Here is an 18642-nt window from a genome sequence, read left to right as displayed (position 1 = left end):
CCAGTGCTGCCCGCCTGTCTGTGTACACCCCAATCCCAGCCCCCACAATCCCCAGTGCTGTCCCCTCTTCTTGTAAACCCCCCTGCCTGCCCCACAACCCCCAGCATAGCCCACCTGTCTGGGTACACTCCACTTGCTGCCCCCACAACCCGCAGCACTTCCCTCCTGACTTGTGCACCCTCTGCCTGCCCCACAATCCCCAGCACTGTCTGCCTATCCTTGTACACCCTGATTCCTGCCCCCACAATCCCCAGCGCTGCCTGCCTGTCCGTGCTCCCCACACGCACAACTCCCAATGCTGCTCTCCTGTCCCTGTCTACCTGCTTCCTATTCTCATAACCCCCACCACTGCCTGCCTCTCCATGTACACCCCTCTCCCCACTTCGATAACCCCACCCTCACATCACTTTCCCTGCCCCAGAACACCCAGTGCCTGAATAGGCCCTTCAGAACCATCTGTCTAGCCTGGAAGCGTTTTGCCTAGATGTGTGACACAGATGTATCTACATTGAAATACAGATATAGTCAATATACATAACTTCAGATTAAAAAATGATACATGCACACAAATAGGACACATGACCTGCTTTGCATAAAATGCATCATAATTATGCCATAAACATATCATAATAACATCACTATGAAGAATATGGGGAACAGTGTCACACAAAGATCAATGCTTCATTCCACCAGTGAAATGCCTGAAGTTCCACATATAACATTCAACAACAACAATTGCATCATAGAATATCAGGGTTGGAAGGGACCTGAGGAGGTCATCTAGCCCAACCCGCTGCTCAAAGCAGAACCAATCCTCAACTAAATCATCCCAGCCAGGGCTTTGTCAAGCCTTAGCTTAGAAGCTTCAAAGATCGTGGAAACACCCAGGCTGCAGTTCTGTGGCCTGCAGGGAAAAGAGAACCTGAGACCCTCAAAAACACTCTCGGGGCCAAGAAAGGTCCCAGCACTGACTTGGGACCAACAATCACAAAGAACAATTTAACTGCCTGTCCGTGTACATGCTGTTCCGTGCCCCCACAGTCCCCAGTGCTGCCCGCCTGTCCATGTACCACACCCTGCCTCCCCACAACTCCCAGTACTGCCCCCCGTCCTTGTATCCCCTGTGTCCCCACAACCTCCAGCACCATCTGCCTGTCCCTGTACACCACCTGCCTCCCCCACAACCCTCAGCACCACCTGTGTGTCCGTATACACCCTACTCCCCACCCCAATAACTCTCAGTGCTGCCTGCCTGCCTGTATACATCTCACTCCCTGCCCCACAACACCCAGTGCAGGCCACTTCTCCATGTAGGTCCCCCACCCTCTCAACTTCCATCCCTGCCACACAGCGATACCCCTCACCCAGGACCAAAACCAGGTGCCAGACCCCACAGTGACAGCTCACAGAAATCCCTCCTCAGACTCGGTTAAACTCAGTGTCTGCCTGCACTGGGGAAAACAGGGAGATCAGTCTGGCCTGCCTTCCTGGGGCAGTGCAGCGTGTGCAGGGAAGGAGAGAGGGACAGACCCAGAGGGAGGGAGAGGTTGTGGAGACTAAAAGGAGTCTGAGTGAGTAACTCTTCCTAAAAAAACAACACAAAGCTTTCATGTATTGCAGCCAATTAGAAACCTGGACACATCTTCCTGAGGCTGCTTTTCTGTGTCAGCAGTTGCTGACATTACCACAAGTCTGTAGTGGGGTTGCTCTCAGGACGAGGGATGGTCCAAAGGGGGAAGGTGTCAGAGACAATCTGGTACAGTGTGGTCCATATTGCATTACAGTTTGAGACATCCTCCGAGCACAGCAGGCCTCATTATGCCTCTTTGGTCTCTGCTTTAGCCAGGATGTCCGTTCCTTATTTCACCCAGTTTCAGGACCTGAAGCCACTGTGGTCTGGATACTGCATGTTGCCCCAAACACACTCATTTTTGCTTCCTGGACATCCCTCGGTAAGATTTCCAACACCATCTGCTTTCCTCTCAGCCAGAAACGTGCTTTTCTTTTTTCTGCCGTTAGTTGGTTCCTGCCCTCTCCCGACCCAGGGATGCAGGTGCATGGAGAGAGCAGACCCATCTCCCTCTCTGAATTTTCTTTTTTATCCCAATTGTTCGGAACCTCTAAGCCTGTGAGTTTGAGATTTCAGCAACTCTCCTGTTAGTTCTTCCTTGGTCCAGATGACATCACCCACCCTTAGAGGCCACAGGATGACTCCAGTTAAAGTCATTGGAGGGTCATGGCCGGTGTAAATCAGGCCATTTATTGAAGTCCCTACATATGGATTTAGAGTGAACTCCTGGCCATGTTGGGAATTTTCTCATTGAACTCAAGGGGACCAGATTCACCCTCAGTGTTTAAGATCCGGCTTCAAGCTGCATAAATCACAGCTTCGGGTCCTGCTACAGAGAGCTCTATTCTGTTAGGCTGCTGAAAGAGTCTGAAGGAAACCGCCAGTGTATGTGGCGTTCTGAGACCTGGCACAAAAGGGGGACATTTCAAAACACAGGGGCCCCGATTTGGCTCTCAGAGAAGCCTTTCTCAATCTTCAGTGACCCACTGAAGGCAAATGGTGGGAGAAGAATCTGGCCAGTGTGTGACCCATTCTTGTTGTGAACCCTCTGCTAACACAGATACCCACGGCAGAGGGTTTGGCTGTTCTTCCTAACAGGGCAATGAAGTTCCTGAATTGGAAAACTTGAACGAATCAGAGGAAAAACCACACAGACCCCCAGAAAAGGAAGCTACTGAGACTGACAGAAGGGCAACTCACCAAAATCCTGTTCAGCAGAGAGAGGAAATCTCCTTACTGCAACAGAAAGGCAGCACCCTGAGACTCACTCTATGAATCACACATGTCTGATACTCGGTGTGCTGGGCTGTGACCTTTATTATTCCCCTGTACAGTCCCTGCGGACTCTCAGATTGGCCAGGACTCCCAGACAATTCCCTTGGCTCCCTGAACTGAAGATAGAAGAGCAGAAAATAGACCCTGTAGAACTTCGACTTGAGAGCCTCCCACAGGAGTGAAGAAATGATTCCCTGATACCAAAAAGAAAAGGAGTACTTGTGGCACCTTAGAGACTAACCAATTTATTTGAGCATGAGCTTTCGTGAGCTACAGCTCACTTCATCGGATGCATACCGCGGTCTCTAAGGTGCCACAAGTACTCCTTTTCTTTTTGCGAATACAGACTAACACGGCTGTTACTCTGATCCCTGATACTAGGGGCTCATATTCTCAGGGCAAACTGAGTCTTGGAGACTCTTCAGACTAGAAATTGATGGTGGCTTTCTTTTTTGTGTTTCATGTACTGCCATTTCACTATGTGTGGGAATGCTGCCATAAGGGACAGGATCAGTCTACCACTGCATACCACCCATGCAGTTGTAATATCCAGTCCATTAGCCTCCAAAAAGTCACTGCCACCGTGTGGAGGCCAAATGATGTGACCCTAAATTAACGCAGGCCCAAAGGCATTGGAAAGGTTTTCTTCTCCCACAATAGTGTCCTTAAAGGTTTTTACCAATATCCCTTTGTGAGGTCTAAAGTGGATATATATCTGGCAACTCCCAACTGTTCAAATAGTCCATCTAATCTCTGCATGAGGTCAGCATCACATTTCAGGAATGTTTTGATGTTTCAGAAATCGATGCAGAAATGAGTTGTGTTACCCTGTGTCAAGACTGGTACAATGGAACTTCTCCACTCACTTTGTGATTCCTTCACCACTCTGAGGACCAAAATGACCAGGAGTTCATCTCGTATGGTACCCCACATTTTACAAGGGAACAGCCACGGAGTTTGCCTGGTTTGTTGCCCTGGGCCATTTCAGTATGGTGGTATTTTAGCTTGATGTGCCCTGCTGGGATGAGAACACACTGGTAACGGAATCAAACCACTGCAACATCTCAATCTTTCGTTCAAGCTACAGTCCCTCAACCATGCGTGTGTGACAGGTACCTGGGGGCCAAATTAGGGCTCTGGAGGTATGAGGTTCATGAGTTTTCAGCCCTGGAGTGCAGTCTGGGAGCCGTGGTAGATGCTGTACCCCTGAAAACACTCAGCTGTTTTGCCAGTGATTCACCCTCTCCAGGCCCTGTTGTAACCCAAAACGACAGCAGATGGCACCACAAACGCAAACGGAGCTACCTGAGGTCTTAGCTATGCCATCCAAATACAAACAGCAGACACCAGCCAATTTCCCAGGCTCCCCGTGCTCACCCTCCACCCCCACCCACACTGGAGTATAAACCCAAATTTACCCTGTCTTGACATGCACAGGGAGCTGTACAATGTCAGCTCATTAACAGAATTTGCCCTCTCCAGATCAACGCAGAGTACCTAGCAAATAAACAAAACTGCAAACTAAAACCTAAGACACTAGATAGATTGGATATGAATTACCAATTTTTCACCCTGACTGGTGATACAAACAGTCCACCAGGTTTCCACATACTGACTAGAAATCCTTTTAGCCTTGGACCAGAACTTCCCCCAGTTTGGTCTTTGTTCCTTGGGTATTCCCAGGAGTTCTCTTGTGTGGGGAGTGAGGCCACTAGATGACGTCACACCCCATCTCATAGATGTTTATCATATGGCAGGTATCCTTTGTTCCAAAACCAGTTCCCATTCCAGTTTTTGGAAAAGGACAGGTCCCCAAAATGGGGTTCAGTGTCATGTGGTCTGGTCAAATGCCATTTAATACCCTGCTGAGTCATAGCAGCCATTCTATAGAGGCTGTCTGGAGTGTTTTCAGCAAGGTTCAACAGGTGAGGGATAAAGCCTAATGTGCTAAAGCCTATTGTTTTGCCTAATGACCCATTACCCTGAGTAGGCCCTTCACAACCAGCTGTCTAGACTGGAAGCATTTTGCCTAGTGGGTGTCACGCAGCTGTAACCACATTTGAAATACAGATACATAGTCAATATTCCTAACTTCACATACAAAAATGATACATGCCCACAAATCTGTATAATATGCTTAATGCTGTAAAGGGGGCCAAGTATAATTATCTTCCGTATATAGCTATTAATATTCATTATATGGACGTTCAGATTTGGGAGCATTGTAGTAAATGCAGGTATTTACATATTAACTTAAATAAAAGAGTGGGATGTAATTAATTCGGGTCTTACTCGAGAACTGGGTTGAAGAGAACAAGAACCGCAATAGAGAAGTCTGTTTACTCAATCCGCCTCTGGGTCCTCCTGCTCCTTCTTTCCATCTCTAACAGTGTTCTGCAATCGAACAACATAGTCTGAGTCATCATCCAAGATTGCCATAACACAAAATGTATGGCAGAATGCAGGTAAAACCATGGGGCAGTAGACATAGAATTGTTCCCCAAGGAATTCAGTCACAAATATAATTAACATAATATTTTTTTTAATGAGCATCATCAGCACAGAAACATGTCCTCTGAATGTTGGCTGAAGCATGAAAGGGGATATAGAAGTTTAGCGTATCTGGCATGGAAATACCCTGCAACGCCGGCTACAACAGTGCACTGTGAACACCTGTTCTCATTTTCAGATGACCTTGTAAATAAGAAGCGGGCAGCATTATCTCCCATAAATGTAAACAAACTTCTTTGTCTTAGCGATTGGCTAAACAAGGAATACGACTGGGTGGACTCTTTGGCTCTAAAGTTTTATATTGTTTTATTTTTGAGTCTAGTTATGTAACAAAAATTCTACATTTGTAAGCTGCACTTTCACGATAAAGAGATTGCACTGCAGTATTTTTAAGAGGTGAATTAAAATACTATTTATCTTTTTTACAGTGCAAATATTTGTAATACAAATAATAATAGAAAGTGAGTGCTATTGGTATTCTATTATTGTTTAACTGTGTAATTAAAACTGTGATTACTCGTGATTAATTTTTAAAATCAAGTTAACTCGAACAAATTAATCACTTGATTTAACTGTGATTAATTGAGAGCCCTAATTATCAATGATCATAGAATCATAGCATCACAGAACTGGAAGAAACCTCAAGAGTCCATCTAGTCCAGTCCCCTGCACTCTTGGCAGACCAAAAGTATTATCTAGACCATTCCTGACAGATGTTTGTCTATCACGCTCTTAAAAATTTCCAATGAGGGAGACTCCACAATGTCCCTAGGCAATTTATTCTTGTCCTTAACTACCCTGAGAGTTAGAAACGTTTTTCTAATGTCCAACTTAAACCGCCATTGCTGCAATTTAAGCCCATTGCTTCCTCTCCTGTCCTCAGAGGTTAAGAAACAACATTGTTTTCTTCTTCCTCCTTTTAACATTTTAGGTACTTGAAAACTGTTATCATGTCCTCTCTCAGTCTTCTCTTTTCCAGATTAAACAAACCCAGTTTTTTCAATCTTCCCTCATAGTTCATGCTTTTCAGACCTTTAATCATTTCTGTTGCTCTTCTCTGGACTCTCTCCAATTTGTACACGTCCTTCCTGAAATGTGTTGCCCAGAACTGGACACAAAACTCCAGCTGAGGCCTAATCAGAGCAGAGGGGAAGAATTACTTCTCGTGTCTTGCTTAAAATACTCCTGCTAATACATCCCAGAATGATGTTCGCTTTTTCTGCAAGAGCATTAAACTGTTGACTCCTATTTAGCTTGTGATCCACTATAACTTCCCATCCCTTTCTACAGTACTCCTTCCTAGGCAGTCATTTCCCATTTTGTATGTGTGCAACTGACTGTTCCTTCCTAAATGGACGACTTTGCATTTGTCCTTATTGAATTTCATCCTATTTACTTCAGACCATTTCTCCTGTTTGTCCAGATCATTTTGAATTACAATGCTATGCTCCAAAGCACATGCAACCCCTCCCAGCTTGGAATCATCCTCAAACGTTAAAAGTGTTAGAGAGCTCATTCCTTCACTCTCCCACTTCCCTGGTCCTTCTCGCATGAACAGAGAGCAACAATACCCGAAGGCCAAAGGTGCAAACAATTTGATGTTTATTGGGGTGAACTTCCAGCAAGCTTAAATACAAGTTACTTTTTCCTTATTTTCGAATCCCAACTTACTTCCTGTTTGCCCCTAATTTATATAGTAATATTCTTAGCTATACCTTAACCAATCATTCTACTGAAATTTAACTAACCAATCCTAACATATTGTAACATGATTAGCTAACCAATTATATCCCACCACAATAATTAGATTACACCCAGCAAAATTAATTATACAGCAGACAGAAACAATCACAAAACCAGACAGAGATTACACAGACAAACAATAGCAAAGTGGGAACTATAATGACAAAACAATACAGAAGTGAGGATTTCACATCCCAGCTATTGATAAGTGAGTTCTTGCCAGACAGGATGCTATCAAACTAAGTTTCCTTTTACATTTTCTAGGCACTTCCCTTTCTCTGGAGGCGATAGGCATTATCAGGACAGGATTGTATCCTCACAGCGCAATAGCACTGTCTTTCAATGTGACTAGTTGGGAATGTGAGGAGGTGCCTGTTCACTTCCCAGCTTATGGCTGCCTCTGCTGCTTAGCCAAAGGCCTTAGCCTAAGCACAGGGCCTCAGACTGTCACAGTAAGAGAAGGCCCTTACACCGGCAGACAGTGATTTTGATTCTTTCTTTTATACCTCTAACTAGCCAAGTGATAAGAATCCACCTAAATTCTTAAAGTACAGGCCTTTACAGACAGGCCTGAATATATATATCCTAACACTAAGTGTACCCTCTATGCCATTATCTAAATCATTGATGAAGATATTGAACAGAACCGGAGCCAGAACTGATCCCTGTGGGACCCCACTCATTGTGCTCTTCCAGCATGACTGTGAACCACTGATAACTACTCTCTGGAAACAGTTTTCCAACCAGTTTTGCACCCACCTTATAGTCGCTCCATCTAGGTTGCATTTCCCTAGTTTGTTTATGAGAATGTCATGCAAGACAGTACCAAAAGCTTGACTGAAGCTTGACCACACCTACCGCTTCCACGCTCTCCACCAGGCTTCTTACACTGTCAGAGAAAGCTGTCAGGTTGGTTTGACATGATTTGTTCTTGACAAATCCATGCTGACTGTTACTTATCACTTTATTATCTTCTAGATATTTGTAAATTGTGTTAGGATATAGATATTCAGGCCTGTCTGCAAAGGCCTGTACTTTAAGAATTTAGGTGGATTCTTATCACTTGGCTAGTTATATAGTATAAAAGAAAGAATCAAAATCACTGTCTGCCGGTGTAAGGGCCTTCTCTTCCTGTGACAGTCTCAGGCCCTGTGCTTAGCTGTTCTCTAATTGCTCTGCCTGTAAAGGGTTAAAAAGTCTCACTGCTATGCATAGGTAAGAGGAAGTGAGTGGGCACCTGGCCAAAAGAGACAATGGGAAGGCTAGAACTTTTTAAAATTGAAAAAAAGACTCCCCTTCTGTCTGGCTGTTGTTGTTCTCCCAGGGAGAGGCGGACAGGGCTGCAGCTCTGCTGGAAGACACTTGGGCCAGATGCGAAAAAAAAATCAGTCTCATGCCTAGAAACTTCTCATTTAAAACCCCAGATATTTAAGTAGATCAGGAAATGTCTAGGAAGATGCAATTAGATTTATCTCTCTTTTTTTTTTTTTTTGCTATGGCTTGTGGATTCCTCTTTGCTAACCCCAGGTGCTTTTGATTTCCTTGTAACCTTTAAGATGGAGCTCAAGAAAGCTATTCTTGATGCTTAATCCTTTTAGTCGCTCTTTTAAAATCGATCAATAGTCTGATTTCCCAAATGTACTTTCTTCCTTTTTTTATTAATAAAATTTACCTTTTTCAAGAACAGAATTGGATTGTTGTGTCTTAAGTGGTTTGCACGCATGTTGTTTAATTAGCTGGTGGAAACAGCTGATTTCCTTTTTTTCTTTTTCATCTCCTCCCTGGAAGTAGGTGGGGGGCAGTGAAAGGGCTTGAGGGTACCCCACAGGAAGGAATTCCCAATGTCTCAAAGGGGCTCTGCACTTGGGTGGTGACAGCATCTACACCTTGTTGTTTAATTAGCTGGTGGAAACAGCTGATTTCCTTTTTTTTTCTTTTTTTTTTTTCATCTCTTCCCTGGAAGTAGGGGGTGGGCAGTGTAAGTGGTTAAAGGTACCCCACAGGAAGGAATTCCCAAGTGCGCCTTCCTGGGCTCTCAAAGGGGCTCTGCACTTGGGTGGTGGCAGCATCTACCAGTCCAAGGTCAGAGAAAAGCTGTAACCTTGGGAGTTTAATACAAACCTGTGTATGGGGAGACTTTGGCAAACCAGTAAAGTGCCTGAAACCACTATGGCTTATTGCTAAAAGCAGCCAAGTCAGCAGGCTGTAAATTGGCCATTCAGCACTCTCAGTTTGACTAAGGCAGGTATGTGTGCGGGGGGGAGTTTTGGGTGCCACAGAAAGGCCAGCTTGACCCCACGTCCTTCCTGATAGGATTTGTGTTGAAGTGGCTGATACATGCATTTTCGAAGAGCAGGTTGTGCCCCAGGAATGTCTATTGGTGCCTCAAGGCTGAAAAGTCTGGAAAAACCCACCCCTGGTTAATCGATAATCCGAAGGAACCTCTTGCTTGACTATTGAAACTGCTTACTTAACAAGTTTTCTTTCAGGGAAATGTCATTCTATGACTAATGTATAAATAAGGGGGGAAGTTTGAGGTAATTGGACTTGTTTTTGGACTCTCTCTCTGGATACATCTTGCAGTCCCCACTGGCAGACAGAAGATTAAGCCACCGGAAGCCTGCCGCTGTGCCACTCAAGAGCCACACTCAGCTTTGGTAATTATCAAGGGTTGGGGGTGTTTTACTAACCTTTTGTGGACGTGTGTTAGTGCTTGAGTCTAAGTCAAGTCAAGTGAAAGCAGCCTTGTGTTGTCCTGTTTGTGCCAGCCATCTATCGGACGGACGGCCGTGTCTCCCCTGATTTATTTCCTGACACCACCTCGCACAGAGTAAAAGTTACCAAGAGCTGTGGGTTGAAAGAAGCCCGGGTAACACCTGGAGTGGTCAGTATTAATTTGTAGAATCATTGCAGGGCCCCACCTTCTGCACTCGAAGTGATAGAGTGGGACATTCGCCTTAAGAAGGGGGCTTTCTCAAACAGTGTTTGTTTGTCTGTTTATTCTGTAAAGGGCTGATAATCCACAGGCAGGAAAAACTCAGCCTTTTAAACCACTCCTTGGTAACCCAGACCCTTCCCAATGAAAAAAGAATCTCAATACTGAGCATTTGTACAACAGCAGCACCAGATCATAAACATGAGCACCCAGAGTCAAGCCAGTTACTGGGGTTGTGTAGTAGAGAGAAATGAATGTGACATCCAAAGTGCAGGAACTGCCTCTCTCAGGCTCAAGTATATATATATATATATATTATGTAAAAGTCCCCTAGTCACCACACGATTTCCTGATCTCCAGAGAACTTGCAGCTGTGAATGTTCCTCTTCCTCTCATTAGCTGCCACCTGCGTATTTACCTGTATCAGACATTTGGATGAGATATTCACTTTATTAACTATTGAATGGGATTTGTATAAGAAATTTATACCATATCCCCTGAGACAGACTTAGTGTCTCACAGGGCGGGTGATGCTCTTTTCAGCTTTTCACCTCTAAGACACCAGTTGAAATTGGGCTCAGTGGGAGAGGGATTGTAACTGTTTCATACACAACATACTCCCCTGCTGAGAGCACTTCCCATCTTCAAAGGGTTTTTACAAACATTGTCCTCCGTTAGTATGGAGTGTCACTAACGCAAATTATGACTGGTACTAACAGGGAAATTGTTTCCCCTTTTTGTAGGTACGATGTAACAGATTGTTTACCACATTTTTTCCCTTCCCTTCATGTTCTTTGCTGCTATTCGTTTGTTGATTTTCACCTCTGTGTTGGTTCAAGAGTTTTTTGAATGCTACGCACATTGTATGTGACTCAGAGCAATAATGGCACACAGCAATAGTGCAGTCATACAGCATTAATACAGTTGCTATTACGTAGTATCCACGTTTAATTTAACTGTGGTGGTTTTTAGCTGATTGCTACCTTAATTCTCCATGTATGGTAGATTGAGGTTTATTTGACAAATCTCTTTTTTATAAAGCACTTCATTTTCCTTTTCTTGATGCTGGGATAGTCCAAACAGCAAATAAAGGGGATCCATCAAGTCCAGCATTTAGATGAGAGGTGAATGCTTCCCTCTCAGGGCATCCCTGCGGCAGGCCCTCCCTTCCCTCAGAGAGGGACATTTGGGCAGTTGTTCAGGGAGAAATTCTGCCTTCCCTCAGCTGAACTCCCTTGGAGCTGCTGGTAGCTGTTCTCCTTTCTTCTCTGGTCTGCCACAAAATGAGCTGCTCCCCTGCCTTTTTGCCCATCTCAAGCACTTCTCTTCACACTGGATTTGTCTGATCCATTTTCCTGATCATTTACCTGCTGAACGTTTGGCTCCTTTCAACCCAACTTGAAATGTAGCTACAAGTTCAGTGGCTTTGGAAAGTAACCCTGCTGCTTTTCACTACAGGTCTGTGTCTTTGGATTGTGGCAGTTTTGAAACAGTATTTACCATTTCCACAATCTTTCTGTGAAGCACAATGAGAAAAACTGAACTAAAATTTTCCAATAATTTCTTGAGAGCTGAAGGTTCATAAACATCAGTGGCCTTTTTTGCACAGGGGAATTATTTCTGTGGGTGCCATCATTGTGTCTAAAATCTGAGAGGAAACAGTGAGATCAAAGAGGGAGATGGAGCAAATTGATTCTTCCCCTCTATTCAGCACTGGAGTATTGTGTCCCGTTTTTGGGCCCCCTACTACAGAAAGGATGTGGAGAAATTGGAGAGAGTCCAGCAGAGGGCAATGAAAATGATGAAGGGGCTGGGGAACATAAATTATGAGGAGAGGTTGAGCGAACCTGTATAATGTAGTCTGCAGAAAAGAAGAGTGAGGGGGGATTTGGTTGAAGTCTTCAACTACCTAATGGGTGGTTTCAAAGGGGATGGAGCTTGGCTCTTCTCAGTGGTGGCAGATGGCAGAACGAGGAGCAATGGTCTCAAGTTGCAGTGGGGGAGGTCTAGGGTGGATATTAAGAACAATATTTCCCTAGGACGGTGGTGATACACTGGAATGGGTTACCTAGGGAGGTGGATGAATCTCCAAAATGAGAGGTTTTTAAGGCCCAGCTTGACAAAGCCCTGGCTGGGATGATTTAGTTGGGGTTGGTAATGCCTTGAGCAGGCGATTGGACTACCTGACCTCCTGAGGTCTCTTCCAACCCTAATCTTCTACGATTCTAGGATTCATTCTGGTTGTTGATTAATTTTCTAGTCAAGTCCTTGAAGAAGCTTTCATTGTTTATGAAATCTATTCAAGAGGCCAAAGACAAAATATCAGTTTTCATCCTCTAACCCCATAATAGAATAGTACAGGTGGGGGGAAAGGTTTTATATTATAACAGTCTCTGGGAAGCCATATCATGCAGCAACATTATATTCCCCTTACCCAGAAAGGGTGTTCCCCAAAGTTACACATTTCAGTTTTTAGCAGTTAAACGAAGATTTCACAAGTTACACATCTCGTTACACATCACTAAAATCCAACCGTTTGTCCCAGTTCCCTAATGTAAGTGGGGAACTATTGTGGGGAATTTGCTGGTTTCTGCAATACCCCAGGGGAATTGGCAAATGAAAAGCTCGGATTCCCCACTCACATTGCCTTTACCCCAAGGCCTGCCTAACTTCAAGCACTCCCCTTCCACTCCCTGTGTGGCAGTGTCCTCGTAATGGCGACACAGCTGGGCCTTGGATTCCTGGGAGGCTGAAACCCCAGTTTCATCATGGTCACTTAGGACAGGGGCTAGGGTGTCCCCACTTGCGTTACTCCCTTCACACCAGATGCTTCCCTGACCCCCGAATGACTGCATTAAATTCAAACCTAATATAATTTAGTAAACACCAACTAGAAGAAAAATAAGGAAAAAATGGGAAAGATTCAAGGAAATAAGGAACCCCACTTGTTGGGGATGGGGACATTACAAACCACAATCTCTAGGATGTTAGGAAAGTTCACAGTCTGTTCCTCATTCGTCCCAGGCCTCCTGCCCAGGTTCTGCTTGTGCTGCGGTGATACCCTGGGTCAAACACTTGGTCTGGCAGTGGCCACACACCTTCAGACTCTAAATGGCAGGACCTTTCTCCCCAGCAGCTACCCTCCCTTCAGAGCCTTCAAGGACCCAAAGTCTGGTCGAGAAGGTCATGCCTGACTAATCTAATCACCTTTTATGATGAGAATACTGGTTCTGTGGATGAAGGGAAAGCAGTGGATGTATTGTTTCTTGACTTTAGCAAAGCTTTTGACACGGTCTCCCATAGTATTCTTGTCAGCAAGTTAAGGAAGTATGGGCTGGATGAATGCACTATAAGGTGGGTAGAAAGCTGGCTAGATTGTCGGGCTCAACGGGTAGTGATCAATGCCTCCATGTCTAGTTGGCAGCCGGTATCAAGTGGAGTGCCCCAAGGGTCGGTCCTGGGGCCGGTTTTATTCAATATCTTCATAAATGATCTGGAGGATGGTGTGGATTGCACTCTCAGCAAATTTGTGGATGATACTAAACTGGGAGGAGTGGTAGATACGCTGGAGGGGAGGGATAGGATACAGAAGGACCTAGACCAATTGGAAGATTGGGCCAAAAGGAATCTGATGAGGTTCAATAAGGATAAGTGCAGGGTCCTGCACTTAGGACGGAAGAACCCAATGCACAGCTACAGACTAGGGACCGAATGGCTAGGCAGCAGTTCTGCGGAAAAGGACCTAGGGGTGACAGTGGACGAGAAGCTGGATATGAGTCAGCAGTGTGCCCTTGTTGCCAAGAAGGCCAATGGCATTTTGGGATGTATAAGTAGGGGCATAGCGAGCAGATCGAGGGACGTGATCGTTCCCCTCTATTCGACATTGGTGAGGCCTCATCTGGAGTACTGTGTCCAGTTTTGGGCCCCACACTTCAAGAAGGATGTGTATAAATTGGAGAGAGTCCAGCGAAGGGCAACAAAAATTATTAGGGGACTGGAACACATGAGTTATGAGGAGAGGCTGAGGGAGCTGGGATTGTTTAGTCTGCAGAAGAGAAGAATGAGGGGGGATTTGATAGCTGCTTTCAACTACCTGAAAGGGGGTTCCAAAGAGGATGGCTCTAGACTGTTCTCAATGGTAGCAGATGACAGAACGAGGAGTAATGGTCTCAAGTTGCAGTGGGGGAGGTTTAGATTGGATATTAGGAAAAACTTTTTCACTAAGAGGGTGGTGAAACACTGGAATGTGTTACCTAGGGAGGTGGTAGAATCTCCTTCCTTAGAGGTTTTTAAGGTCAGGCTTGACAAAGCCCTGGCTGGGATGATTTAACTGGGAATTGGTCCTGCTTTAGCAGGGGGTTGGACTAGATGACCTTCTGGGGTCCCTTCCAACCCTGATATTCTACGATTCTATGATTCTATGGTGACATCTCCCTGTGTTGAACCCTCTGCCCATGGCCCCACCTTGCTCTTCCCATTGTGCTTGGCTGTTATGTTACTTGTAGCATGGCTGACATACAATAGCTTGGCTCTGAACCTGAAGCTCCCCACTGTAGTTCAGCCTTCGCTCCCTGTTGGCGCAGCTGGTCTGTTCCGATCCAGCCCTGACTTCTGGACTCCTCCAGCTGCAGGTCCCCAGCACTACCTCAGCATTGCTGTTCTGCCTCCAGCTTAGTTCTGGTTCTTCTGGCTCAGTGCTGCTTCCCTGGCTCTGGCCCAGCTTTGCCTCCGGGGCTGCTTCTCTGGCCCTCGTGCTTCCGGATGCTTCTCCTGTGCGTGCAGTTCAGCTTGAGGTGCTGCTTAGGTTTGACAGAATTCTACTGCATTCAGAGCCCCAAATCTCTTCAAAAGTAATCTAAATGTAGCTGAAATCAACTTAAATGTATTTCTTGAAACAAAGGGGTGTTTGTTTGTGTTTATTACTAGCAGGAGTTTGTCCACATTAGCAACAAAGCCATGAGATGACAATCAAATTCAAAATTAAAACCCCACTAAGGGTTGGCAGGTGTTTAAAAAAAAACAAACAATGGCCTGTAATGGTGTAAAATAACCAAAAGGAGCAAAAAAACATATGTAGTGTAAAAACAGCTAGAACATTATATTATTATTTTTTTTCTAAATGCATTCATCGAAGGTAGTCAATGTCCATATTTTGATTTGAATTAATTTGTTACTTTTAATCTCTCGAAGGCAACATTTCATCCTCGCTCCCATCACTGGAAGAAGAAGGATGCCTCTGTTGCTGGCCATGCATATCAGCAGTGACCAGTGCAAACATTTCTTTTGCTGGTGCAAATGCTTCACAACAGATGTTGTTGTTGCATGCATGCCCTAACATGACAAATCTTTTCTTAAAGTTCCTCTTGAATCTTGTTGCAGTTTCGATAGCAACAGCAATGAAAGAGAAACAAGTCAAGTTCACGAAAACCTTTGTCCCCTCTGGCATCCATGTGTTTGAGACCTTCAACACAAAACTGTTCTCCATGGTTGTTCTGAGTAAGAGGCCAGTGAACCATAGGCAAAACTCTCCACTGCTGCTCCAACTGTCCTAGGTCTCCATGAAACAATGGCAAAATGAGTAATCAACCAATATAGGCCATGAGGGACTTACTACTGCAAGCGATTCAATCACAGAATCATAGAAGATTAGGGTTGGAAGAGACCTTAGGAGGTCATCTCATCCAATCCCCTGCTCAAAGCAGGACCAACACCAACTAAATCATCCCAGACAGGGCTTTGTCAAGCCGGCCTTAAAAACCTCAAGGGATGGAGATTCCACCACCTCCCTAATCACCTGGATAGTTCATGGCAGTCTTTGTTTCAACTCTTTCACAAAGTCCAAGATGAAATCTCAACACTACATTTGATGCCTCGGACAACAGGAATAATTACTATGTATTTTGAAAGTTCTAGCTGAAAGTGACTCCAAAAGTGACTTTGAAAAGTGATAAGTTATTAGTCTCCAAGGCGATTTAGTAGTTTAACACAGCAATATGTTACGCAGGTTTTTCAAAACCCCCGGCGTGGGGGGCAAGTTAACTCTTTCACTCCAGGCAGTATCAGGAATAAATAAATGAGAACACAGCAATTCTGTCTGATCAAGGATTAAACACGAGTAAACCTGCTCTTGTCTAACTCTGCAGTTTCTTCTATTTAAGCACACAGAGACAAAAGCAATAGGTGTAGAATATTCCACATTTTTACCTAACATCTGGAACAGTATTGAGTAATTAACAGCAGGTTTACAATAGCCAGTTGCTCACCCACCAGGGAGAAAAAGTGTCAAGAAAAACATCTTTAAAGATGGCTTCAGAGGACTGCTCCAAAGTATTCTGTATTAGGTAATCTTTTATAACTTCTACAAAACACATAGGTCATAGTGACCCCTACTGGATCATCACTTTTCCTAACTTTCAAAAAACTTCTACTATCTGAGGCATCTAAAGTCAAGGTTGACATCCTTTTAGCTACTTTCTTTCTCATATATTTACTTGTCTGTCCACTCCTCCCATTCTGATTAGCAGGAACTGCCAGCTAGATTGTAACCTTGCATCTAAAAGCCTGCTTTCCAAGTAACACTTAACTATGTGATGGTCTCTTTTATTAATTCATAGTGACTGAATGCACACCCTGTGGCTGCAATTAGCTTGATCACATTGTGGGCTACACACCCCTCAAATCTAGGGTAACACAGTCCAGTTCTCAAAAACACACAGTTTCACAACTCTCAGCAAGAAGTTCTAGTAGAATGTCCTCAGGTCCTGCAGCAGCTTTCCTGTGCTAGCACTTTCCAACGGAAACATTTGGTTTATCCTCCGGGCTTCCTGAATTATTGGTCCTAGAAAAATCAGGTAAATTTTGCTCACCAGACCACTGTAGTTATGAAAAAGAAGTTCAGAATTATAGTTGCTTTCTTTCTTTTTTTTTCTTTTCTTTTCTTTTTTTGTCTATCAGAAAGCATAGCTTTATTTCACCAAACTGATCAAGAATGCTGTTCACACAGGGTCTAATGGGAAGCCCCCTTGCTTCCGAAAGCTGCAGTGTCTTCTGCTGGTATGGAGGTAAAAGGAATACCAAGTGACATGGTGTGTAGAGGTGGGGGCTGATGGGTGACACCGAAAGTGATCAGGATATGGTCAGAGAGAGGGAACTCAGCAACAGAGAGAGTAGTCCTTGGTGATGGAGTGATAAGATGTTAGGTGTGAGGAGCTTTAAAGTCTGTGAACTTTCACAATGATGAGCTCAGCCAAACTTGGATAGAACACCCTTGATTTATGAGGGGATATCATTTCCCCGCTCATGTCACAGAGGTTTCGAGTCAGTGGCCCCAGGTGATCACATTCTGCAGATGTATTTGCGCACTTTATCACAAAGCTCTTTGGTTTTGATACCATAAACGATAGGGTTGAGCATAGGAAGGAGGAGGTAATACAGGATGGCGAAGATGATGTGTACATAGGGAGAGACGCCGTGATTGAACCGGTGTGTCAGATTAGAGAAGAGGGCGAGAGTACAAGAAATCAGAATCACACAGATGTGGGCTGTACAGGTGTTAAGGGCTTTCTGGTGGGCTTTCTCGGAGGGGATTCTGAGGACGGCCCTGATTATCAGACCATACGACACAGCAATAACTGTCAGGTCAAACCCAAGGACTACAAATACTAACAATAAGCCATACCTCCTGTTGACTGTGATGTCCCCACACGAAATCTTTGCCACAGCCATGTGGTCACAGTACATGTGGGCGATAATGCGGTTGGCACAGAATGGCAGCCTGTTCATGAGCAGAGGCAGGGGCAGAATGAAGAGAACAGCTCTTACCAAACACACTATCCCTAGCTTAGCTATTCGTGCGTTGGTGAGGATGGTGGCATATCTCAGAGGGTTACATATGGCAACATAGCGATCCAAGGCCATTGTCATGAGGATGGCTGAATGTGTAACAGAGACCACGTGAAGGAAGCACATCTGGGTGAGACAGCCACCCACAGTAATGCCTTTCAAATTGAACCAAAATATACACAGTGCCTTTGGCACGATGGCAGTAGATGCGCTGATTTCTGTGAGCCCCAGCATGCAGAGCAGCACGTACATTGGTGCATGCAGGGTCTCCTCTTTGCCTACAACAAACAGAACCATGAAATTTTCCAACAGGCCAATAATGTAGAACGTAAAGAAGGGGATGGAAATCCAGATGTGAGCAGCTTCCAGACCAGGGATGCCTGTTAGGATGAATGATGAATGGTCAGAGTCACTGAGGTTGAAAGCTGCCATGAGGTGGTCTGTGCGTCGTTTGGGCTCAGAAATGCTCAAGATGTCTGTAAAGGGAAAGAAGCAGAGTGAGGAGGGTTACATGTTTTATAATAAAAAGTACAATAAATATTGTATAATTATGAACACTTGAGAAAGATTGGTGAACAGTGAGATAACAACATTTGCAAATGGCTCCAGATTATTTAGGTCATAGTCAAGTCCAGAGAATTCCTCAGAGGGAGCTAACCAAGCAAGGTGAATGGGCAGCATGATGGCAGATGGACTTCAATGTCAAAAACTGCAATGTGCATGCCCATTGGAGGGAAAAGCTTGAAATCCTTAAACACCTTACAAG

The 18642-nt window shown here is 44.6% G+C and overlaps 1 protein-coding gene across 1 annotated transcript; it reads right to left on the bottom strand.

Moving 5' to 3' along the window:
• Nucleotides 1-17369: 17369 nt before the first annotated feature.
• Nucleotides 17370-18308, bottom strand: LOC140905577 (olfactory receptor 52N2-like). The gene has a single exon (XM_073329099.1). The coding sequence runs from the start codon at nucleotides 18306-18308 to the stop codon at nucleotides 17370-17372; it is 939 nt and encodes a 312-aa protein (XP_073185200.1).
• Nucleotides 18309-18642: the final 334 nt, after the last annotated feature.

Source organism: Lepidochelys kempii, chromosome 1 (assembly GCF_965140265.1).
Source record: "Lepidochelys kempii isolate rLepKem1 chromosome 1, rLepKem1.hap2, whole genome shotgun sequence".
Lineage (NCBI taxonomy): Eukaryota > Metazoa > Chordata > Testudines > Cheloniidae > Lepidochelys > Lepidochelys kempii.
The sequence above is the reverse complement of the archived record's forward strand: the minus strand, read 5'-3'. Positions and strand labels throughout refer to the sequence as shown.